The sequence below is a fragment of the Haliotis rufescens genome, unplaced genomic scaffold (assembly GCF_023055435.1).
Source record: "Haliotis rufescens isolate VD_foot unplaced genomic scaffold, xgHalRufe1.0.p SCAF_12, whole genome shotgun sequence".
Classification (NCBI taxonomy): Eukaryota; Metazoa; Mollusca; class Gastropoda; order Lepetellida; family Haliotidae; genus Haliotis; species Haliotis rufescens.
Window position 1 is genome coordinate 33,233,353 of NW_025963802.1, and position 26,419 is coordinate 33,259,771.

The 26,419-nt window shown below is 40.1% G+C and overlaps 1 protein-coding gene across 3 annotated transcripts; it reads right to left on the reverse strand.

Moving 5' to 3' along the window:
- Positions 1 to 16,632: 16,632 nt before the first annotated feature.
- Positions 16,633 to 26,189, reverse strand: LOC125371643 (post-GPI attachment to proteins factor 4-like). 3 transcript variants are annotated; one of them, XM_048393561.1, is made up of 2 exons: positions 25,975 to 26,189; positions 16,633 to 17,992 (listed from the first exon to the last, which is right to left on the reverse strand). In XM_048393561.1, exons 1-2 carry the CDS (start codon positions 25,983 to 25,985, stop codon positions 16,774 to 16,776), a joined length of 1,230 nt encoding a protein of 409 aa, XP_048249518.1. In that variant the 5' UTR covers positions 25,986 to 26,189; the 3' UTR covers positions 16,633 to 16,773. The 3 variants fall into 3 exon arrangements, with proteins under 3 accessions (XP_048249518.1, XP_048249519.1, XP_048249517.1); XM_048393562.1 differs by having other exon boundaries at positions 25,994 to 26,188; XM_048393560.1 differs by lacking the exon at positions 25,975 to 26,189 and adding an exon at positions 20,854 to 21,633.
- Positions 26,190 to 26,419: the final 230 nt, after the last annotated feature.

The window sequence follows — 26,419 nt, forward strand, 5'->3', positions numbered from 1 at the left end:
GAAGAGTTCCATGAGGACATCTCGATGCATTGATTACCAATATTTTTAAAATGGCACTTCCTGTCACGAAGACATCTTGGATGCAGAAGAGTTCTAAGAGGCCACTTCCAGGCATTGATTACTAAAATAATTTAAATGACACTTCACTGTCATGAAGACACCCAGGTGGCAGAAGATTTCCATGAGGACAAATCGAGGCATTCATTGCCAAGAATATATTTTGCGTAACTTCACTTTCACGATGACACCGTGGAGACAGAAGAATTCTAATTGGCTGTTTTGAGGCATTGATTACGAAGAATATTTTCAATGACACTTCGCTGTCATGAAGAGGTATGAAAGTTCCAAGAATGTTAATCTCGAAGCATTGATTGCTAAGAAGATATTCAGTGATAATCCACTGTAACGAAATTATTCGAGACCTCTTGAGGAAATGATTGCCAGAAGATATTCAATGTCACTGTCACGAGGACACCCTGGTGGCAGAACAGTGCCTTTCACTTCAGTGTCTATTTCTGCAGATATTTGTTAGGTCACAGTGACCTATTTTCAATGAAAAGCATGAAGCATATTTTCGTTGTGACATTGAATTCCACCATGAGACTTCATATTTGGTTTTATATACTGGTTAACCCTTGAAAATATTGCAGTTGATATTGATAATGTCAAGGTCACGTGTTCTCAATAATAAAAATCGTTCAATGTAGTTACAATTAACTGAAATGACGAAGACCTACTATTAGGTCTAAATGACTAGGCAATCAAATGCAATTTTCCATAATAACCCCCCAAATGTTTTCACGTCGAAGGTCAGCATTTATGTTTGTTTGTTTTTGTTAAGTGTATTCTAGATTCTCTGGACATGGCACTGAAAAAACATTAAAATGACACAAACCAATTAATTCCTAAGATCGATTGGTTGGCACGTCACTCGTTCAGCAATTATAATTTTACAACCAGTTCTCATCACCAGTTGTGGATGGACGACGTCCTGAGGGCGGCGCTTTGAAGTGATGAGGTTTTGAGTGACCTTCTATGAAGATTAAGGTCACTGGTTGGTCTGTCTTAAGGTACTTCTGCTCCTTTCTGTACTGAGGAAATAATGTGTGTGTATAACATGTTTGTAAGAGCTTACACCTATGTTTTCAACTAAAAATAATCAAACATGTGATTCTCTTAAATTGAGGTCAAGGTCATTACACCAAAAGTGCTTATAACTTTCTGTTTATGGTAGCTAGTGGAATAACACTTTCTATTTTGAAGTTGTCTTCTTTCCAAACGGGAAATGATGTCATTTAACTGGAAGTGCCAACAACTTTCTTAGTAATGTTGGTGCAGAACTGTTTTTAGGTTGTGATGCATTGAGCTTATGTTATGTTTGGCCTTTACTACAATTAAGTCAGTTTGTCTGTTTTCCCATTACAGAGGTGAAGAGTGCTTACATTGACAGCTTGAGGCACAGGACTAATTTCTACTGCATTTGGCAACATGAGGTATCCGTGATGAATCTAAAACATGTATTGATGAGGTCATCTGTCACTTGAGTAGATGGACGTTAAAATGAGTCATGATACACGTTTGTTGTGGTAAAGTTTTCGCTATTCAAGAAAAATTATGTAGGGACTAGTTCTGTGTTGCATATAATTTATTATATTTATTCATATATGTTTTACATGTTTGTCCTTGCATCTGTAGGTAGTTGTAGAATAGCATTACTGTTGTAAATATGTAAGCTTGGTGCCATAAGGTAGAAATGGATCCCATACACCTGGGAATATTGTAACAATTTAAACCTTTAAAATTATGGTCGCGGTTGTTTGATCAACATCCATGGCAAGATGAAGTATGAAAGGCATTGCTTCGATGCTGTCAGTGCCATTCAAATTGATTAGCAGAGACAGATAGCATTAATTATGAGAAACAAAACGCGCTGATGGCTGAAAATCAATGTTACGACAATAATAATTCTACATGTCACCAATTTGTGAGTGCTTACTTGTAACGTTGTATTTCTTTTTCATTCAGTGTGAATCACTTGATCCACCAAGACTTGAACGAGCTGTGGAGGACAAGTAGTTGGTACCTGACAAAGGCCACTGTGATGGGCATTACTTGCACCGGGTACCACCTGGAAAACTCGCAGTTGTGCCCCGAATGATTGTGCACCGTCCTCTAATCACCCTCACTTGATGCCACACTTACAACTACTGTGGGACTAGGTGGTTTCAATATCATACTTGTGAGGCTGACTTTCATGAACTATAGTGTCACGCCATTTTTCTGTATCAAACCATGTATAATAAAAGTATGAAAAATCCACCATTTGGTTCTCATTGTAGCTAATCGGTCATTTGAAGCCATGAGAGTATGAAATGATTTGTTGAAAATCTTGATATGATTCCCTAGTCTATCAGGCCAAATGATTTTCTCTTACTGCAAAATATATTGATTGACCACAGAGCCTAATGTTTCAACACCAACGTGGTGTTTACTACAAAAATGACTGCTGAGCGATATTTTGAAGTACATAATACAAAGTGGTAAATAATAAATGTCTGGCAGAAATTTCTGGAGGTATAAAAAAGATTCTTCCAGAAATTTCTGCAGTACAAAACAAATCAGTCAGAATTTTCTTCAGAAATGCATTTGAGCTCATTTGAGGAACATAAACTTTCCAATGTTATTAAGTGTGTTCCTGTAGGCTCGATCCCTTTGTGGTCATGTTCGGACTGCTGACCATTCCAAAGTTGTATCGCCTCTCCTTCATGTAAGTTATATCCCAGCGTGTTACATGTAGGTTCATGCGGAGGAAACGTCTGAAGCGGTACAGAACGTAGGAGAACCCAAATGTCAGTACAATGATAAAATATAAAGCCTAGCAAATTCGAAAATTAGGCTACAACAAATACAGTGCTCTCGCTGTCAGTTGACAATGCATTTGTTTAAAAACAACTCTCGCAATGCAATTTAATTTTGATTTTCTAACAGAAATGATCACACATATATTCACACCGCGATTAAGTTGTAACCAGGGTGAAATATTCAGATGAAACGTGTGACGCACCGCCTGAGAATGGATGTATCAGGGTGTTTCTGTTCAAATAATGTTTTCTCATCAACTGACCTGACATAAATGAACAAACGTGCTCCATTCATTCAATATTTGGCAAGAAATGACATATGTTCTCTTCTATGGAAACTCATTGAAACACAAAGAAAGTAGTTCCTGCAGTTTCGTTTTATTGAAAATGTTTCCACTGACGCGTACAGCAAAACTCAGCGTTCTAAATGAGCGAACACCACAACATGGACAGATCAGAATATTTTAGCGAAGTGACTTATGCTTTGAGGACAAAAGACGCATCAACAGACACTGTTTTATTCGACTATTTAACGTTACATAAACATCAGTTGAAAAAAGAGGAAGTAAGAAATATAAGGAAACAAAAAGTGAAACATAAAAAGTAGCCAGTTCCTGGGACTACATATCACCAATTCTGAGTCACTCGGGTGAATGAGAGAGCTCAGCATTATTCCGGACGTAAAATGTTAAAATTGCAGAATAACGTAGTTTAACTATGTGCTGCTTGTTGGTCAGTTCGGGAAACATGCGTCTATGGGTAATTGATGGGTGGTGACACCAGAAACCCTGGATCTGCCTATGCCTCTGCTTGCTACACAATAATATAAAATATAATTTCCGTCGCTAGCCTGTCAGTTTTTGCTGACTGTGTCGTTAAACAAAATTCAACATAATATACCACACATCACTTCACGTACAAAAGAATAATTGTGGATATCCTTTCTTGTGTAAACGGGACAATTATAATAGCTTTTCGTCACAGGGATCACGTTTTACACATGGTTCTTATTATTGACCATAAGAGAGAAATGTTCAGAGGAGATAATGCCGGACTGTACGTTCCACTCTTGCCTATGAATACATTACATTGCCACTTTCACATGCCTGTCCAAATCGCCAAACATTAAAGCCACAGAACATTTGGGCTAGCTAGGACCCAAAGCCTTCTTCAATCATGACGATGCGGATCAGTTTTGGAGTCACGTAGTGGTCTCAATAGCTACCGAGAACAAGGCCCATTTGTGAACTGACATCATCACTGCTTGAACTTTTATTGACTTATTTACAATTACTAACATTCTCACATTCAGGCCATCATTTCCATGTGAGACGTTGACTTGCCTTTACACGTGTTCGCAATGTGTGGGGCAGAAAAATCGCACCTTTTCGCAAACATCCGATGTCATCACTACTTTTCACAGTTATTCATGAACACTTTATATGGTCGCACTCGTAGAATGTACACGGATGTCACTTTTATTTCCAAGTTCTAATTTTAGCGGTTACACTGTGTGTAACACTCACGCATATTAATTTAATTCATCAGGGAATGGTGTTGGCGTTTGCTGTATATTACAAGATACATGTTGAATGGAGCAATGCCTTTGATCCCGTTTGTGACGTGGTGTTATAACAGTGATTGGTGATTAATGAACTGTCATAAAAATATCGAGCAATTAAATTTGGAGAATCGACATCTGATGTGGACATGGCAAACGTTGAATTACGAATTGTTGTATAAGAGCACCAATTACTGCATTTTTAAGATATCACATAATCCCCAAATCATTAACGATACATCCAACAATGGGTATATATATCCAATCAACAACATTGGTATTCTATGTTAAAATAGAAAGCATGTAGCTCTCCTAAAAGCAAGGCTTGACCAACTTACTGGTACATTAGCATGAAATAGGATATCAATATGGTGTAATCAATGTATTGATGTACGTGGGGAAACCTGGCCAGCATACTTGTGTAATAATATACAAAGCAATATGTCATCAGGTCGGTTCGTGACCAGTGAAGATCCGGGGTAGAATAGATCTTCAGCAGCCCATGCTTGCCGTAAAAGGCGATTATGCTTGTCGTAAGAGGCAACTAACGGGATCGGATGGTCAGGCTCGCTAACATGGTATCCCAATTGCGTGGGTCAATGCTCATGATATCAGTCATATATCATGAAACACTGAACATTGAACCATATATGTAATCCTGACACAGGACACCTCACATCTGAAGTCAGGATTTGTGTGAGTCAGTGCGTTGGGTTTAACGCCGTTTTGAACAGTATCCCAGTTATATCACGGCGTGCCAGCTAGACGTTGGCTGAAAGCCCATAGTAATGCAGGTTTCAAACGTTTATCACCTTGGTGAAACCCACAAGCACGGGTGTGGTGCTGGCAAACCTAGAAAGGTAATCGGGGCGAACCGGGATTCGATCTCACAATCATATGTTTTCAATGGACCTAACTCTGCACAGTGAATTGCTGAGCCTTAGACGACTGGGCCACCCATGGACTCAAATCAGAATTTGAGCAACAACTGTTAATGCAAAGTTGCGAGGGCACCTTTTTAAAGCGACGTCCAAGCTAATACTTGATTATCTGTTATTCTATGCATTGAACCAATGACCTGCATGCACAAAACATGATAATGATGTATGATGAAACTATTCCATTGTCACAATGGATGTAATGTGTGGATAGTGCTTGAATAGGATCCGACCCGTGAAGATCCGGGGTAGAATAGGTCTTCTGCAACCCATGCTTGTCGTAAGAGGCGACTAACGGGATCGGGTGGTCAGGCTCGCCGACTTGGTTGATGCATGTCATCGTATCCCAATTGCGTGGATCGATGCACATGATGTCAATCACTGGATTGTCTGGTCCAGACTCGATTATTTACAAACCGCCTTCATATAGCTGGAATATTGCTGAGTGCGGCGTTAAACAGCAAACAAACAAACTGTTGATAGAATTTTAGATCTTCACAATCACCGGGTGTGACCATATAGACAGAATCTCGTTAGGGTTTGTGATTTTTACTTTTGCCCAATGACCATGGTGAGGATTGTTGGGGATACCAAAGGTGATAGTTTACTATTAGAGGAAATTGGTTGTGAGTACTTATACCATTTGGATAGGATATCTTTAGGGTTTTAATCCTTTCTTTCGCTGTGAGTAATCCTTTCACGTTGATGGAAGGAAGTCACTCAACCAGGTCATGACAATGGTTAACGTATTCAATATATCTTCACACGCGTCGCTTGTTGCATTAACATCCATATATTATCATCATCATCAAGTTTTAGGTTTTACATCAACATCACAGTCCTGTATTACATCGACGGGGTAGGTCGGGTTGAATAATAAATAATATTAGGCCATGGGCTACTTAGGTCCACTGTGCACATTTGGGTAAAACAAATGAAATTTCAAAAAGACTCTTGGCCACATAAGCAGATATCAAATTAGGTATTACAGTGCATGTTTTACATATCATAAGTATAGTTTATATACATATGATTCCATGTTCAGGGCACTCTAAGGCTTCAGGAAAAGCATTGTTTTCACGCAACAGCCGATAATCCCTAAGCTTACTCTGCTCCATTCGCCTTCTTCAAAAAAATTCTGCGAGAGAAGTTTCAGCTCTAGTGAGCTCTGCGAGAGTAGGCTTCTTTCCCGGGAATACCTCTGCCTTCTGGCTTCAAACGACCGAAGCGTTTAGGCTTACATACATTTACACACACGCACGCACACACATAAATACACATACATAATTTACATACATTTAATCATACATACAGCCATACATACCATGCATACACACAGCCATGTAAGCATACGTACATACTGAATAGGAAGCGTGTGTATTGATCTGTTGTCTTAACACTGACCCACCAAGAGTGTCAGTCCGCATGTATCAAATCTTTATATTGTGATAACTGTCACACCTGACTTATTTGTCAGCGACATGCGGTAACGCTTTGAAGTTTTAATCTGTTTACGTAAAGGAATAGTATGTTTTAACATAGGATTAGTATGTTCTCCATGACCACATCTCAGTAATTAATTATGATTTGGTAATCATGCCAATCATAGTAGCATGTTCAAGTAGTGTCAATCTTAATTCATTAAATGAGCATTATTAAAAAGCGAGAAGTTACTTGCAAAATGTCAAACGCTCAAGTTGACATCAAATTCATACCATCCCATCGTGGAGGTAGGATTCTTTGTTTTCATGGATTTAGGTTCCGTTGCAATAAGAAGAGAGACACGTGGCGGTCGTGGCTGTGTCTTGAAAAGACATGTCCTGCACGTGTTTCGACTGAAGGTCCTTGGTTACTCCACTGGAGACAACTTGCGACATCTTTCGAACCACTTCGGCAACGACGGTCCAAGAACTAACAACTTGAGCACGACTGATGGATGGTGCCGTATCCAGAATGGAGTATACCGACCATCGCTTCACTTGGAGTAATGTAAAATGATACATTGTTGTGACATTGTTGATGGTGTGTTTTGTCAATAAAACGAGAGTGACAAAACTTTTTATTATCTTATTGTGTTATTAAAAGAAGAAATATATCTTATTTATGTGTCATATTTCGTGGTGATGTGAAACATGATATGGATTACTGTGTTGTTTTAAAACCTTAATGTGTTTTCATAAGGATTAGACATGGGAGCTTAAACACATTGTGCACTAAATCCGACCTAAATTGGTTCGTTAGTAAATCTAACGCGAGAGCGACATACAAGTTGAGTCAAATTGAGCTATTGTCACGGTTCACTCCCAAAACTTCTACATGCCAAAACGTCTACAAACGTTATTTGTAGATAAAGAAGATTATAATAAAAAGACCCGACCACTTATAATGAAATTAACTGGTTTAGGAAATCACAATTATACACTGTTTAAGATCAAAAGGTTTCACGTGTATGCAGGAAAAGCAACTTACAAGTTGTCGGGCTGAGAGTAGTTTGAACCTTAAATTGGGTTTACTCAATTTATTGTGGATTAACACTATAGTATATAACTAGAGTCCATCATGATGACATTTTACAAACCAAATTCTCTCTAAATCCCCCTTCACTCACTAACGAACCCCCTTTAGAAACCACCCAGCAAATAAAATTCAATTTTCAAAAAGCCAATTGGCAACTCTTTACAAAACTATGCAACCAAACCGACCCCAAAAAATACAAAACAGCAACATAGACACATTCAACACCAACCTTACCAACACACTATTCGATATCGCAAGCCAATGCATACCCACAACCAAACCTGCCCCTTCCCACAACCCAGTCCCCTGGTGGAACGACGACATCCAAAACTCTAGAAAATTAAGAAAAAGAGCCCTAAATAAAAGTAAACGGGATAAAACAAAAATCCCTGATTTCATTCATCTCAGAAACCATACTAAACAGCTGATTAAAGAAATTCCTTCCTTTGCATCCCTGAAGACCATTCTGTACCGACAACGCCACAAGACTCTTCCTAAACTTCCTGCCACTCGACCTGAGATTCATCTTGAAGGACAGTGGACATTGACCGAAGCAGGAGAACACTTCCTTCATCGCATCGACAACGACATTCTCATCTTCACCACAAGCAAGAACATTGAGCACCTGTGTGCAGCAGATGAAGTGTTTGGTGACGGCACCTTCTCCTCGACTCCACGACTGTTTGAGCAGATCTACACACTGCATGCTGAATTCCAAAGTCACATGTTCCCGCTTGTGTACTGTCTGCTCCCGAACAAGTCCGAAGATACGTACACCAGGACATTATATTTTAAGATATAAGTTATTGTTGTTTTTGTAGAAATTATAATGTACATCTATGAAATATTAAAGTATTAGAGTTATCAAATTTGTTAAAAGTATAGTACTTTTGTGCAACTATACTATACTTCAGCATCTAATAAATTACTACAGTAATTACGGTATACGCATTTCTGTGTTTTTCTTGTAATTTGAGAGTCCCGGTATAGCAATATCCCGTGTTTACTGTAGCGTGACCAGTCTTACTGTAGCTTCACGAAAGCGAAGAGATTTTAGAGTTGATTATGGCTAGGTTTCGCTCTTCCGGCCCATAACCCATAGCCGACCTCCCATCCCCCCCAGTTGACACAACGCTCCACGAACTTTTCAAACAAAGCCCCGGCACCCCAACTGCAAAAAAGGCCGAAGCAACCCTTAGACACCTCCACAATAACTGGCCGACACACACTCACATTTACACCGACGCATCCCAAACCAATGGAAAAACAGGACTAGGATTACAAATAGACCAACAAACACACGCTATCAAAACAATTAACCAACAAAAATTTCTAATAATATCAGAATCACTAACCTCACTCAAACAAATTCAAAACGAATACTCAAGAACACGCCCAGACCTCATCAACAACATTATTACTCTCATCAACCAACTTAACAACAACAACAAACAAATCAGTCTACTCTGGGCCCCGGGACACACAAATATACCAGGCCATAACACAGCACACATCGCAGCCAATAAAGCCACCCAACAGCCCTCATTAGAAATCTATTTCCATACCTCCAAAGCGGAGATCAAGAACAAATTTAAAAAGTCTATAAAACTTCAAAACTACAACAATATAATCCAAAACACCAACTCGCAATGGCTCAAAACACTTTTTACGCAATACAATCTCAAATGTCGCAACTATAACAGCTCTCACCATTTGGACAATATTACATCAAGAATCATCAGCGGAAATACCAACCTCAACCACAATCTGCACAACAAGGCAGACACCCGGACGGGAAATGTACATATTGTAATCAACCAGAAGACTTGTATCATATTTTTAACAGCTGTCCTTTCTATAACACCCTTCACTCCGAACTTTATCACGCTATCCCTCCTAACTGTAAACAAAACCTCACACTACTTTTCAACCCTTCCAACCCTATCTACATCTTCAATGCAATAACGCAATTCATCATCCAAGCCGACCTTATAGACCGAATTTAGAACCTCCCAAACAAATCTATACAACATAACTATGCCCTAGTAAACAAACACCCCAACTTTCGGATTGGGATCGATATTTCCAACACGAGTCGCCCTCTCCGACGTCCGTGCCTATAACCCCAGTTAACCATACACTAACTCAATAGAGTCGTTAAGCCAGCCGGCGCCAACAACAAGCCCACACCGCACGCCACCAAACCACGTCATGTCACCACTGTCCCCCTGTAAAATATAGTAAAGGCCCTTAACGTCTCCTCCCAAGAATACCACCCATAATAATAATACTCTCGAAGTACAGTCATTAGGATAATTTAGGTTACTCCCCGGCTAGTTACAGTTTTTTGGGTATGGTGATTTTCATATTTAATCTATTTATCTTTACTTCCCCACCTACCCCGTCCGCGAAATGCAATAAATGCGAAGCGGACGTAAAACCTATAAATCAGTCAGATGACATTTTATCACTATGGCTGGTATCAGGAAAGTGGAGTATGTCATGTCACAGAAGGGTACTGTGCAGGTATTCCTAGATGGCTATCGTTATAACAAGAATGTTGTCAGACAGACATGCATTCACTGGAAGTGTGTAGACTCCACTTGTAAGGGCAGATGCACCACTGTAGGTGACTTCATCAGAAATGTCTCAGCAGTAGAGTAAGATTCATCAGTACCATGAGGAAGAGGGACAGAGAAGAAACCATGTCGATGCGTACCCTGTACAACGGTGACGTAGCTACAGAAGACCAGCCACAGCTGCTGCCATCGTTCCCATCCATGAGCAGTGCCTTGTACCGACACTGGCGGAAGAACATCCCAGCACTCCCACAGACAAGAGCTAAAGTCCAACTTGAAGGAAACTGGACTGAAACAACAGACAGCCGCCCATTCCTGCTTTCACTGATTGAGATGCCAACAAGATTGTTGTATTTTCTACCCATGACAAACTCCAAGCTTTGCAGTCTGCAGACACTGTATACATGGACGGAACATTTACATCTTGCCCAGATCTGTGGAACCAGGTATACATCATACATGCAAGAAGTCGTTCCTGTATGTGCCCACTTGTCTTCGCCCTCCTGCCTGACAGACAGACCACAACTTACACCAGACTGTTCAGCCGACTCAAAACAGAAGTCCAACAGAGATTCAACCGTCCCCTCGCTCCTGCCACTGTCCTGACGGATTTTGAGAAGGCTGCCATTCGTGCCGTCAACAGAGAGTTCCCGAATGCCGACGTCAAAGGTTGTTTTTTTCATTATTGTCAGGAGATCTGGCGGAAGACACAGGGTCTTGGATTAGCAGTACAGTACAAGGAAGATCCTGGATCAGAAGAGCTGCTGGACTTGCCCTCCTGCCCTTGCTTGATGTCCAGGACACCTGGTTGGATGGTATGCAGGCAACTCCACCAGTTCCGAGAACTGAAGACTTCAATGACTATATGGTCATCAATTGGGTTGACGATGATGCTCGGTTTCCAATACCTCTGTGGAATCACCACCAGACAGCCGGCCCTCGCACCAACAACAATCTTGAGGGATTTCACCATCGCCTTAACAGAACCTTACCCCACCGCCACCCGAATATCTACCGATTTGTAGAAGTGATTAAAAAGATTGAGTGTGCAGACAGGACAAAAACAGTAGGACTTTGGTGCCGCCCCACCCAGCAGGAAGCGAGTTTACAGATAGACTGAAAATCGCCCAAGACGTCTTAAGGACGTGTTGACTCAAGGACAGAAAACCCCTATCGAGTTCCTTGATGCTGTTGTGTGTACTATTTATTTATACCAGTGCTATATGAGTAAATTGTCTTCATTGTCTTCAAATTGTTTTGTTTTGTTGTATGTTGTACACTTAATTAATTGGACTGTTCCAATCAATGCCCAAAAGGTAATAGCCAGGAGATTAGTGGTGCAGTGGACCATAAACTTTGTTGTTTTAAGCTGTAGAAGTTTTGGCATATAGAAGTTTTGGGAGGACACTATTGTCACCCCAATGTCGCTCTGGCGTGCATAAACCCTGAAAACAAGGGGTGAACCGTTACACAGTAACTCGGGGTAACGATTTTCTGTGCTATAGAATCATGTGTATGGAGTACATATATCTCGCGATGATGTGTCATTCCTTAACCAGTACGATGTATGACATAAGTATATACACTTAAAAGTAGACACATGTTAACGATAATAATGACAGAAAGATAAATAAACGCAGGTCGGGTAAGTATTATAACCTTGGTTAATTATAAGTTGCCATTTTTAAACAGTTTTTCATAAGATGAAAGAAATGATGAAATGATGGTGCAGAAAAAAGACTAGCAATTAACATTATAGCCGTGATGCAAATGCGTTACTTAATACAGTCCACAAAGAACAATATATAGGGCGCCTTTTTACTATTTATTCGTTATATGATATCAATAATTCATTTATGGATACTAAAGAATGAATTTATATCACAAATTTGATTGTGTTTTATCATGAAATGTTTATTAATATTGAAAATCGGTTTTTAGATATCAATAACTGAATTCATTATCAAATGATGTACTTTATCATTTAAAAAATAAAATATGGTATTGTATCTATAGCTTTCGTCTCCGTGAACTTTATGCCCATTTTTTAATAATTCGTGAAGATAGGTACAGTTTCGTAACATTTGCATATATATTCATATTCAGATGATGTCTCTACAAATATGTAAGGGAAAGCTTCTTCCCTTTGTTTAGTCAGTAGGTGTCCTCATGGCTATGAATGTGGAACACAGGCTTTAGGGTTACATATGAATCTTGTTATCATTGTATTTTAATGCAATTTGAATACTATTATTTACTATCGTACTTACTTAGCGTTTTAAATAAGACGTTTAAATTTAGATGTCACCACAAATTACAATTATTGCTTGTACGTTCAACACAATTGACAAATACTCTAAAATATATGACTAGTAAACCATTAATGTACGTTGAAAAATATTATAATGTAAATGCCAAAATGATGTATCCAGGATCAAGTAGAAGATATATGGACAGCAGCGCTGGAAATGTATTCAACAGGCCCGTGAAAAAAACACTGCTTTAGCTCAATGTTTACCACTCCTGGCGGCCATTATGCGACGGCCATCTTACACACAACCCCGTGCTCACGTCTACGGTCTCTTCCTGTGGTACGGTAATTAGTAGAGCCCTCTCCCTCAAGTGTATCTTCCAGGATATATTCTACTCTCATTAATTAAATGCTGCCCTTTCCCAGCGTCACGGCTATGGAGCTGAGACGAAGAGGCCCAACCATCATAAAGTAATTAGGGTCCAATAAAAACAACGCTCCACCAAACCTCATAAACATGATCACTGAAAGTCGTACTACAGACGCTATATGTCAAATCACAAAAAAGCATTTGAATAGCAATAACATGTAACAGGATCATGTATTCTCTTAACACCATCGCAAGACACCATGTAATCACATCTAAAAATGAAACATCAGCAAGTACATATAATAAAATGTGTATTAACATTTTTCGTCAGGAAATCAAAAAGTTATCTCCTTGTTACCACCTCCAGGTTCAGCTAGACATGCCCATAGGTCCTCCTTTGGTCAAAAGTTTGTTCCCCCTCTAATGAGTGTGACACGCGTTGCACACGGGTATCACACGCGTGGCTTTGTCAGGAAGAAGACCATAGACTAGTGGTAACATATTGTCGCTGACGGAGGCATGGCATACACTTCTTTGTAGACGGCAGGGCAGATGGCAAAGGTACCGTCGCTGTCTTATCGGTAATAATTCATTATGAGCATCTTCTCGTCTTGGTCCAGGAGAAAGGTTTTGTCATCAGAGGTTTGAGTGCAGACTGGTGGTAGCTGCATATCAGATGAGGGGGGAGGAAATGGTGGGGCGTGTTGGGATCTGGACCGGTACAGACTGGCCTGTACGTACTCTGTAGTAGGATGGGCATGTCTCGAAGCAGATCATCTGTTCTCGATTGTAAATCTATGACCATTATAAACTAAATTCTGTCCAACCCGCGGGTTAACAAAAGAACGAACATTTATTTGAACATTCATCATTATTGCAATAAGTGCGTGACCAGTACAGATAATTCAAACACATTTTTTAAAACTTTTTTTATTTGTGGCATTTTATATTGTTTTTACAAAGCATAAAAAACAGTTACTCCCATGTTACAAACAAGTGTATGGCATGATGACCAATATTCATAGAATCTGTCTAAATTCCCGCTCATAAGTGCCGTACATTTGGAGATGAAGTAATACTGCTTCAGTTTATTCTGGAAGATCTGGAACGATGGAATATGCTTTGTGCCTTTCAATAAGTTGTTTGCAAAGAATAATTATAAGATTTAATGGGTCATTACTTCTGAATTGGTATCCAAGCAAAAGATGTCGTTTGTGATATTTCCTTTGAATTGTGCTCTGGCATTTAGCCAACTTTCCAGTGCCGTCCAGATCGTTCTCACTTTGTTGCAATCCCAAAACAAATGTTCAGTCGTTTCTATGTGTGTGTCACAAAGGCTACATGTATTGCTGTCTACATATCCCATTTTTAATAATATTTAATTAGAGGTAGGAAGTGGTGTAAAATTTTGTATTGAAACTATAGAATTTAGTATTCAAAGTGCACCTAAGGGGTATGCTGTTATAGTTTGTCCAGTCCTCTCAAGATAATTCACACACATGGTAACACTGACACCCTTCACGCACAATAATTATCATATTAATATGACATTTCCTTTCTGAAAGTCACCTTAAAAGTGTTCATGTATTAAGTACCCACATACTAAGAAACTAATTGAGCAGTATTCACTTTGAGAAGAGTGTCAGCCGCACTTGTCCACTTTAGTCAGACAGACTATAACCAAAATTGCATTGAGCTGTAGATCTTAATCCCGTATGCGATAAATCGCAAAGAACAATGAAGAATCCAAGCTTATTATGTACAGCGATGTGGATCCTTTCAAAAGCAATTCTTCCCCAACCACATGCTACCGAATGTGTAAAGTTCCACAACATAGCACTTCGTACACGGTTAATCTAATATCTTCGGTAGAAACGTAACTTCTCTGTGAACAGAAGAGACCCCGATTGGCATTCAATTTGACATTGCCTCTGAACACAAGAGATGATATGCAAGACGATGCACAGAGGTGCGCACGCACGATTTCGAAATGTTTGTGTCGAAATTATTATCCGTGTTCAAGGCTGAAACTAAGGATAATCGATTTCTTGTAGTAAGTAGTCATCTATCGGTCTTGTTGAATAGTTATTTTATTTTACAGCTGGCAGAGTTTTTGGTTTCCTCACGACAGAATCAATGCTCAACCCCATTGTCGTTATGTAACGTCCGCATGGTCATTATAATGACATTGAACCCGTGAAGATCCGGGTCAGAATAGGTCCTTAGCAACCCATGCTTGTCATCAGAGGGACGAACGGGATCGGGTGGTCGGGTTCTCTGACTTGGTTGATACATGTCATTGTATCCCAATTGCGTGGATCGATGCTCATGGTGTCAATCACTGGATTATCTGGTCAAGACTCGGTTATTTACAGACTTACAGGCGTTAACCAAAAAACAACCTATCCAACGATTTGTGGATCAATGGTAGGCTACTCTGAGCAAATAGTGTAAGAAGCTCCTGTAAAATATAAATTATGAATATATTTTACGGGTATTTCTTATAAAGAGAGGGCACTCAAAAATGATGTTAACAAATACAGTTATTCATGCTTCCTCACCGGTTATGGAAAAATCGAATAAAACTAAGTTTATTTTGTAATAGTGGTTGGTACACAACCTAACAGTGAATGTGACAGATTTATTCAGAATTAAAAGTTGTTGTTGTTGTTGTTGTTTAACGCCGCACTCAGCAATATTCCAGCTATATGACGGCGGTCTGTAAATAATCGAGTCTGGACCAGAAAATCCAGTGATTGATATCATGAGCATCGATCCACGCAATTGGGATCGATGACATGCATCAACCAAGTCAGCGAGCCTGACCACCCGATCCCGTTAGTCGCCTTTTACGACAAGCATAGTCACTTTTTAAGGCAAGCATGGGTTGCTGAAAACCTATTCTACCCCGGAATCTTCACGGGTCCAGAATTAAAGGTATCGTAGCGCCAGTCTCATTGTAATCTCAATGTCATATAGCTGGAATATTGCTGAGTGCGGCGTTAAACAACAAACAAACAAACACTTTGACGTTGAGATTACCGTGCTTCCAATGCACTTGACCCTGCTGCTCTAACAGCATTTCCTGTTGCAAAGCGTCTTCGTAACGGCAGGGACTCGTGCGGCCCAGTCGTAGAAGGCGTCGCAATTCGCTTTGGGGAACTGCGTCCAATAGGCGTACCAAAATCCTTTGATCGTGGGTTCGAATTCGAATCTCCCTTCATGGAGCTGTGCACTCCAAGCCTCGTTTTCGATACCAGATGGAGAAAGTGGTCATTTTAACCAAAACCAAACACTAACTTTATTGTACACATTTTTCTTTTGTACTAGTAACTATAATGAATGAATGACATTGAAATTTGAAATTGACCTTGAAAAATTGCAGCCATTCATTCCACCGAGACCGAGTTTCCCTAGGTTTTGAACAATATTTCCACGTTTAGAACACAAAGATTGTCTTTTCAACACACATCATTGATTTTGGCACCGTGTTGATGCTTCACATCAATCTTATGTTATGTGTACACGTAACAATAAAAACCCGGAACAATAAAAAAGGGGAAACAGAATTTAATATTTAATCAGCAAGAGCACAAATTATTTCCCCAGTCTGCAGCTCGGTATCCCTCAACATTCGACAAAATATAGGTAGATCCAATGATTATGCTTATGTGTGAATTGTTCATTCAGCATTTATTATTTCCCAAGAAGGTACGGGTTTACCATTCTTTGTCGAACTGTGGAAAAAAGACCGGTGTGTATAAACAAGTTTGGCTGCACCATCAAAGCCTTGTAGTGTCCTCTCCTTCGAATCTCCTCCAAAGCCGTATCTTTCCCATACCCCGTTTTACATGTAACCTCTTTAAGATGTTTTACCATACTCATTGCACCATCTTGCGGAAAAAGCATCGCTTGGGTACAGCATGATGGCGATGGGGTGAATTGGTACATGTGCGCAGAAAACCTGCGCAGTTCTATTAAATTCACACGACCAATTGCCAAAGCCAAAAGGGAAAAGTATATGACATTTAATAGCCACAACAATTGTGCATTTTGGTCACTTTCCTTAAACAGGCAAAACATAACAAGGACGGTTAATACTGTTCCAAACACAGCACCGAATGCAATCAATTCAGGAAGTCTCTCCATTTCTAAACTTATGTATCCTAGCAACCGTTCTGGATGATAAAACTTTATGAAAGTCACATTATTAGTCTTCAGTTTTTCCTTTTGTTTATCATACTTTAGAACTTTTTCAAGGACAATAAACAAATCGTAATGTGGGTAGGAATCGTCCTCGATCATAAATACATTGGACGCATTTCGTTTTAGTGTCTCTTCAATGCAATAAATATAATCAAGTTTCTCTTTTTCAAAAATATCAACAAACTTTGTCTGCTTTTCTTTAAATTTCTGAAACGTTGTAAAAGTTGAATTCAATGACTTTGCTTCATGATAACTGTCCGGGTCACCGTCAACATTGCACAAAAATATTCCGTATTTCAGTTCCGTGTTGGAGGTATTTATCAAATCAACCAAACGACCTAGACCTTGTGTGAGATGCCGAGGCTGATAACCTCCCTTGTATCGACGGTTCCTCGAGACCGTCACCACGGTAATTCCAACGTCTATATTTTCTGAATGTAACAAAGGCGTTGATTTGTTGCTTTTTGATAAGGACTCTGCATACATTTGTATGATTTGTTGAGTCTTAGCCAATCGTTGATCGTTCTCGCGTTGCAAACGTATTCCCTCTTGGTTGCTGCTCTTCAACCGGAAGTAGTACACAGAGTGACGAAGATCGAGACATAGAAGCGGTAGAACGAGGAAGAACGTTGTCCCATATAGGAGGAAGTAGAAGCGGATAACCTGAGACCGTCTCTGACACAAGAGTGCTCTACATTTCTGGAACAACCTGAAACGAAAAAATAAAAATATTTAATAAAATTAATTCAAAACATCATTTGTTTCCAGATTGCGATGAGGGCCTATTGTATTTTATTCCATTGTCAGAAAACGTGTTATGACATCTGGATCTGTACGCAATCAGGAGTGCACCCAGCCCTGAATTATTTGAATTGAACAGACATGTTGTATTTTAGGTGAAATACATTCATTGTACGAAAATTATTTGAGGAAAGAAAGTGTAATTTTCAGCTGAAACAAATTTCTTTGCTTAAAGCATCATCGATGACATAAAACTCACTAAAAGATAATAAAACTACCTGAAGACAACGAAATTTGAAATCACATGCCATAAATGAAGCTTATCAAATATCTCGCTTGCCAATTTGTATTATAGGGCGAAAATCTAGTATGCGTTGTTATGACATAAAAAAAAATCTCAGCACAACAGATCTGTTGTTTACACGTTTTTACCCAGGGCAATCTCATTAAATCTTTCTGGTCCATCGATCACTTGATTGTCTGGTTTGTTTTCAGGCCGCCGGCGCATGGCAGGATTAATGCTGTGCGGCGTCAGAGAACAAACACATACACCCAAATTGTACAAGTGGCGGGTGCTACTGGCAGAACAGGACATGCAACTCTTTTCGCAAACACCTGGTGTCATCACTGAATTTCAGTTATCCATTCATGTAATTATCACCCCTATTTTGCCTTTTACGTCCAGTGAAATCTGTTTCAGCGGATAATCGAGACTGATTATTCTCTGGCGTAGAAGTTTTGTTTGTACCTTAATTATTACGTTATGATTCCAACAATACAAAATTCTGACAGAAAATTGATATTCATACATTGTGCTCTATTGTATAAGCGCCGGCATGGTATAAGGTTTCCTGTTGTAAATATATTGTTATACCATGGCGTTGATGGTATATATTTACGAGATCGCGAAAGTGAAAGCCCGAATGTGTTTGTTTTCTAAACACGCAATCTCCGAGGGTTAAAACGAACCATTCCGAACGACAGTTAAGGACTTTACAACTGATTCCGACAAAATCGTCGCCAATCTCCCGGTTCAGCAGGACAAACAATCTCACGGTCAATGGATAAACCTTTGAAACGGACGAGATTTTCCATACCCCGTGGTACCTTTTAAAGTTTGAGAACCCATTTCTGATTGGCTCATGTTAGTTTATTGGTCGGTCAAAGTAGTCCTCAGATCTTTGTCGAGCGATAGCGAGTACTGAGGTTTCATTTTAATGAGATTGCACTTGGCGCAGAGTGTGAATTTTCTTCAAATATCCCTTGAGCTTGTGTTTGAGACAATTTGATCAGACAAATGTATTGTGATACGCCCATGCGGAAATATACACCTGTCTATCTACATCATTATTCGAAGCATGAAACACACGAAGTTATCTCCTTTCATTGCGTGCATGGATAGATTCACGATCAAACCAGTTACCTCCCTTGGGAACTATTTTGCATGTGGCATCTGTCTCTTAAAAGGGTAGGCACAAGAATGAGTGAGTGAGTGTGTTGGGTTTAACGTCGCTTTCAACAGTATTCCAGTTATACCACGGCGTGTCAGCTTAACGTGGGAGGACACCCGAAGTGAGGCAGGTCTCAAACGATTACCACTTCGATGAAACCCATGAGTACGGGTATGGTGCTGACAAATCTAGAAACACGAACCCACAATCATAGGTTCCTGGCGTGCCCAAGGGACGCAACTCTGTCCTGAAAGTATGAATGTTGTTGTTTAACACCGCTCACTGCAGAATTCCAGTTATATGACAAGAATCTTTTTACAAAAATACTGCCGCTTGTGGTCCCGTGAAGATCCACGTTATAAGAGTTCTTCAGCAACCCATACTTGCCGTAAAATACGTCTTTGCTTGTCGTAAGAGGTGACTAAGGGGATCGGGCGGTCAGGCTCGCTGACTTGGTTGATGCATGTCATCGTATCCCATCGATGCTCATGATATCAATTACTGGATTGTCTCGACCAGATTCGATTATTTACAGACTGTCGTCATATAGCTGGCATATTTCTGAGTGTGGTGTTAAATAACAAACAAATAAACAAACTTCTACGGCCGCTGCTGCTACCACAACTATTCATACTACTACTGCGATAACTGCAAGAAGGTCGTTCGACATGTCCCGGAATGACACGAGTGGTCACGTATAGAGCAAGGTATGTGTGCAGGTGTTTGTTTGCCGAGCTTCAACAGATTTGTTGTCACAACCAGCGACACGTCCTTAAAGACGGTGGCCATGGGCGTCTTATTAGGATACATAACTAATCGGAATTTAAGTTGTCTCGAATTTAGTGTGTAACATAAGCGAATGAGGCAGGTTTAACGTCGATTTGATCAGTTTTTAAGAATAACACATCTGGGTTTTTTTTGTAAATATTATTTCCGGAACATTTCGAAAAAATATTTTTTTTAAAGAAATTTAAATGCGCTTACTGGACAAGCTAAATACTTTGAAAGAAATTATGTTGTGGGTCCTCACAAAATGTTAAGTCATCAATCAAATAAAATGCATGTTTAGAGGCGCTAGATATCATGCTGTCTCCATTACTCGTGATTATATAAATATGGATAAAAAAAGGGAAAAGCTGATCATTCGGGGAAAAGTCTAACTATGAGCAGGTACGTGGCCCAAGATGAAATTCTTGCCATACGTCGACTGTCTTTACCCATATCTAAGAAATACTCGTTGGTCATAAACTTACACATATTCATATATCAGAACATCGCTTGTTCAATAGATCTTACATCAGCGCCTTAAGTCTACATTTGATGTTGTTATAATTTTTTAAATGAAAGCGTTGAAAAGTTACTTATAGGCTGTACTCACGTGACTCCAGGGCTCATATTTCAACAACGATCGTAGGCTCAGCTCGGAGCCTTGTCTCACTCCAACTTCCTTCTGCCGGCCAGTTAATGCGACGAGCATTACGCTCGTGACACGTGACCGACACTCGGCACATCTCGGTCAGAGGGAGCAATCCTACACTTTCAACCTTAAAGTTTGCATATCACCATCAATTACATGTTTGACAAATATCATACACGACACATTCCTATTAACAGTCTTCCGTGCGAATTTTTTTGTGTTATTTTTTTTTTTGAGGTCATTGAGCTTAACGTTCAGGTCGTTGTTTTATGTTTATCAAGTGGGCGTGTGGTATATTTGTTTAATGGATGACGAAAGCATGTGGTGGAAGTTCAGAGTCATCTGGTCAATACTCGAGGATTTAAGAGGAATTTGTTGCCAGAGAGTAAATCGTTTGCGTGTGTGATAACGCACTGTCGTGATTTATTTCACCTTAAAAAAAAGCAGGTCGAACTAATTATGGTTTGTATATTTTTGAGGATATTGTGTATGATAATGTGATAATGCCGTTGGTAAATGATAATTAGTAAGGTAAATTAAATTATGACTGGATTTATTAGAAATGATTGAGCATTAGGATGTTGTCAACGCTTTATTCAAGTTTCTGATGTACGCGGTTGTTGGTTTTGACTGGAAGTCGAAGTATTAAGAAGTCGGTTACGGTATATACAAGTTGTTGGTTTACACGGGTTTTGGTTAAGACAGTTAGTCGGGGTAGTAAGATGTCGGTAACGGCTTTGACAAGTTGCTGGTTTATTCAAGTTGCTGATGTACGCGGTTGTTGGTTTTGACAGGTAGCCGAAGTATTAGGATGTCGGTAACGGTATATACAAGTTGTTTGTTTACACGGGTGTTGGTTTAGACAGGTACTCGGAGTATTAAGTTGGCGGTAACGGTTCATACAAGTTGTTGGTTTACACGGGTTTTGGTTTAGACAGGTACTCGGAGTATTAAGTTGTCGGTTACGGTTTATACAAGTTGTTGGTTTACACGGGTGTTGGTTTAGGCAGGTAGTCGGAGTACTAACATGACGGTAACGGCTTATACAAGTTGTAGGTTACACGAGTGTTGGCTTAGGCAGGGTTTCGGGGTATTAAGATTTCGTTAAGGGTTTATACAATTTGTTGATTTACACGCGTGTATTTTTAGGCAGAATGTCGGAGTATTAAGATGTCGGTAACGGTTTATACAAGTTGTTTTGACAGGTAGCCGGAGTATTTAGATGTCGTTACGGTTTTGACAAGTTGTTGGTTTACACAGGTGTATATTTAGGCAGGTAATCGTAGTATTAAGATGTTGGCGATGGTTCTGACAAGTTATATATGTCGGAGAGTTCAGAGCTAGGTTTGAGAAAGGTTGCCCCAGTATTCTGCGATTAGTCAAGGAATACACGGCGCCCGAGTGAAGGTCAATGGCCAACGTGCATTATGACGAACATTCCGAAACACCCGCCCTGGGCCACGCACATACCAGCTACCATGAAGCAATCTCAAGCATGACCCTTTCCTTTGCTATAATGATCATGAGGACTGTGTCAGTCATTATGTTGTTAAATACGCGACCAACTAGTAATTGGTTATCTTCATCGTCGTCATCGCCACAACCCTGACAGAATTATTTTAATGAATGTGACATAACGTAACGTCCGCGCATGTAATGTGTCAATCATGGCCTCTCGAGTCACTCCGGGTCAAGCTGAATGCATAGCGACTCGAACCGTGAAGATCCGGGGTAGAGTAGCTCTTCTGCAACCCATGCTTGCCGTAAAAGGCGACTATGCTTGAAATACAACAAACAAACAAACAAACAAACAAACACTGTTGCCAACTACAGACACTTGCTCTTCAGTATTGTGAAAGATTTGTGACTGTAACTTTGGCATAATCTACATACAAATATACCTATAAGCAAAAGCTATTAAGGAAACCTATTTGACCAAAGTAATTAATAGCAATACACACATTTCACTTGGTTTATGGTACATTCGCACTAAACGTTGATTGATTAGGAGACGAGTCTTCTTGCACGTTCAGAGACGGGCAAGTGGTGACGAATGATAGTCTGGGTGTCATTCTTCGCACCCAGCCCTATCAACAACATGTAAGACGCTAGTAGGCTTGTCCCGGACTTAAGACGAATAGCCATGAATTAACCTTTAGTATTACGTGCCCTGGGGTTTTGTAACACTAGGCCACATGACAAGGTATTACGATAGGTCGTCAACAGAAAGGTCCTAACGCCCCAATACACCCGGCACATTGGAAAGGGGTCATTCTTGATTTTGACACTTCAGTGAAAGGTCGTAAAATCGCCCTAAACCATCAGCATTGTTGAGTTTCATTATCCGCAAACAGTAACCCGTAAGCGCTTTTAAACTACTTACGGTGCAGCGTTTGAAATCATGTTGGGAATGCGTCTTCTAGAACGTGATGAACGCCTGAGGGCTAGTGGCATGCTTTAAACTGGTAGGACTAAGCGATAGGTAACCAAATGTTCAATGTGTCTCAGTCTGAGATTTTGCAGACTTTGTTGGAAATTGCTGTTCACTTGTAGCAGGCCACAAGATTTCAAGTGGCTGGGCAAACGATTAGATATTGACTGCATGCGCGGCGACCACCTGTTGTACAGCCGTTAACAAATCGACACAATTTGGCCAGACGTCAATGGTGTTTAGGGCGTAGAAACTAGGTAAATCGCTGATGGTCTCGTGTTATGTTTTTAGATGGTACCAGATTCTAACATTGAATTAAAATTTTAAAAACATATACACCCCATAGAATACCATTCTTTACGCACAGCAAGCTGTACATCGTCTGTACATAATATACCGTTGTGGACACAGTATGTCATACAGACTATAGTCGGTACATCAGAGAAGCACTTGCTCATCACAATACACGGATTACTCTAGGCATGTCAAAGAAACTGCCAACGTGGGACCCCGTGATAAGTCGCCAAATATTTAATTATCCGGGTATGTCCAACAATTGCCGCTTTAACGCTCCGGGGTACACTTAGGCTTGGGTACTTTCAGGAATACAACGCCTTCAGTGTCGGGAAGGTTCACATCTTCACACGAAGCAGACCATTCATGATCTTTTCACTCTTTCTATTGAAGTTTTTCCCGTGTTTGTGTCATCATCAGCTATGACGAACGCGTTTGATTAAGTTCATGAGTGGACACTTTTCGTCGAGTTTATGAGTGAACTAGTAGGAAAGGCCACCAAACGTACATGTATGTGAGCTTACGAAAATCCCGAATTGCTTCAGATGACCGCAAAGACAAAAAAACGATGTAGTCGCAGCCGGGGAAAAGCCACTGACAACAAAACGAAGTACCGCGACCTTAAAGACGGATTCTGAAACAACGCCAGACCACGGAGAACGACGATTGTGCTGATGCAGCTCCCACACACTAACAACCGGTTTGTTATGTAATAATAATAATGATAATAATTATTATTATTATTATTATTATTATTTTATTTATATTTTATTATTATTATTATTATTATTATTATTATTATTATAATCTATTCATATTGCGCATATTTCAACACACCCCAGGGGCATGCTCAAAGCGCTATTATTTCCCCGGTCACTGGATCAGTTTGTCCTCAAGAATCATTCTCAGCTCCCTGGGGAGTATAGTAGGCGCTAGAAGGGTAACAACCACATTGCCATCTCATCCATTCGCTGCTGCGTCAAGCTACATGTGCTTCAGAGTGGGGCAGAACCGAAGCCCTAGAAATTCTCAGGAGCCAAGACCCGTGAAAATCCGGATTAGAAAAGGTCTTCAGCAACCCATGGGGGCGGTCGGGTAGCCTAGTGGTTAAAGCGTTCGCTCGTCACGCCGAAGACCCGGGTTCGATTCCCGACATGGGTACAATTTGTGAAGCCCATTTCTGGTGTCCCCCGCCGTGATATTGCTGGAATATTGCTAAAAGCGGCGTAAAACCATACTCACTCACTCACTCACTCAGCAACCCATGCTTGCCGTAAATGGCGACTATGCTGTGTCGCCTTTTACGGCAAGCATGGGTTTCTTAAGACCTATTCTACCCCGGATCTTCACGGGTCCACTGGGCGGTCGGGTAGCCTAGTGGTTAAAGCGTTCGCTCGTCACGCCGAAAACCCGGGTTCGATTCCCGACATGGGTACAATGTGTGAAGCCCATTTCTGGTGTCCCCGCCGTGATATTGCTGGAATATTGCTAAAAGCGGCGTAAAACCTCACTCACTCACTCACGGGTCCACTTTATATGAAGCACAATTACTTCACAACATGACCCTTAAAGCCTGCCGTTACATGTGTGTTTTCCCCCTGGGGAACCTGGGTAGAATGTGTCGTGTCCACAGCACGCCATTACTGGCCGTAAGAGGCGACTATTGGCGTACAAGGCAGGTCCACGTGCCACCACAAATTTGTTGGTTACCAATAGTCCAATGTAATACTAATAGAGGTATATACATCAGAACAGGGCGTCTTTTTTATTTAATTAAGTGCCCTGTCACGTGATGTGACATATAAACAAATGTGCGTTAAATAATGAAGAATTAATATAAAGTATAAAAAGAGTTTATATACGCTTGGAGCAAACGAAATGTGCGTTAAATAATAAATGATTAATAGTAAATGAGAACAGAAAACACAAAGGTAATATACGCTTGGGGCAAACGAGTCATGCAGAGAATCCTGGTTTGCAGTTAGCAATACATCGCCAAAGCCTATTGAATTTTTCTCCTCATGCGTTAAATTTTTGGTGAAGGTATTATACGCACAAGTGGTTGACCTTCTTTACCCACATAATAAAAAGGTCTTCTTCGTGTGCACGAAGCTACACAGGAGAGGCGTATTCCGAACTGCTAAGATTAAGGGCACCTATTCTTAAACAAACTGAAACAGGTAGACTAAAATCTAGTCTCTGAAATGAACATATCGTACATAAAAAAAACAGTTGTTCAGTTATCTTAATAAAAATATAAAACCCCAAAACAACACCTGTGACAACGATGATGGCCACGAAATGTGTTATTTTGTATCTTACGATTTAGAAACGTAATTATTTTTTACAAAACTCACGGATATAACATCCACGTACCACATGTCGTTGTCAGTCCCACAAGCACGGGGTTAAAGTTCCAAGTATGTCCAGTTAAGTAACGATCGTGGTTCACATTTCGCAACCGCGTTCATACGTGATTTCAGGTGAGACATCGTGAAGGTCTGTTCCTGTCTACAGAACCTCATATTGAAATACACCAATACGAGGCTGAGCATGACAGTGTCTAGTTTTCTTGACAACTTGATATGCAGCGAAATGCATTGTGAGAAAGGTGTGCCCTTTCTAGGTTGTGTAGACACTGGGGCGGTATTCATAAGAATGCTTATAAATATAGTCCCTGGAAACGCAAAGCTCTCGTTTCCATAGATGACGTGAACAGATAGAGTATCTTTGATGTATACATTAATGTTTTCATTAGTTCAAAGACCATATACCGGTATATGTTCTCAGGTCTATAATTGA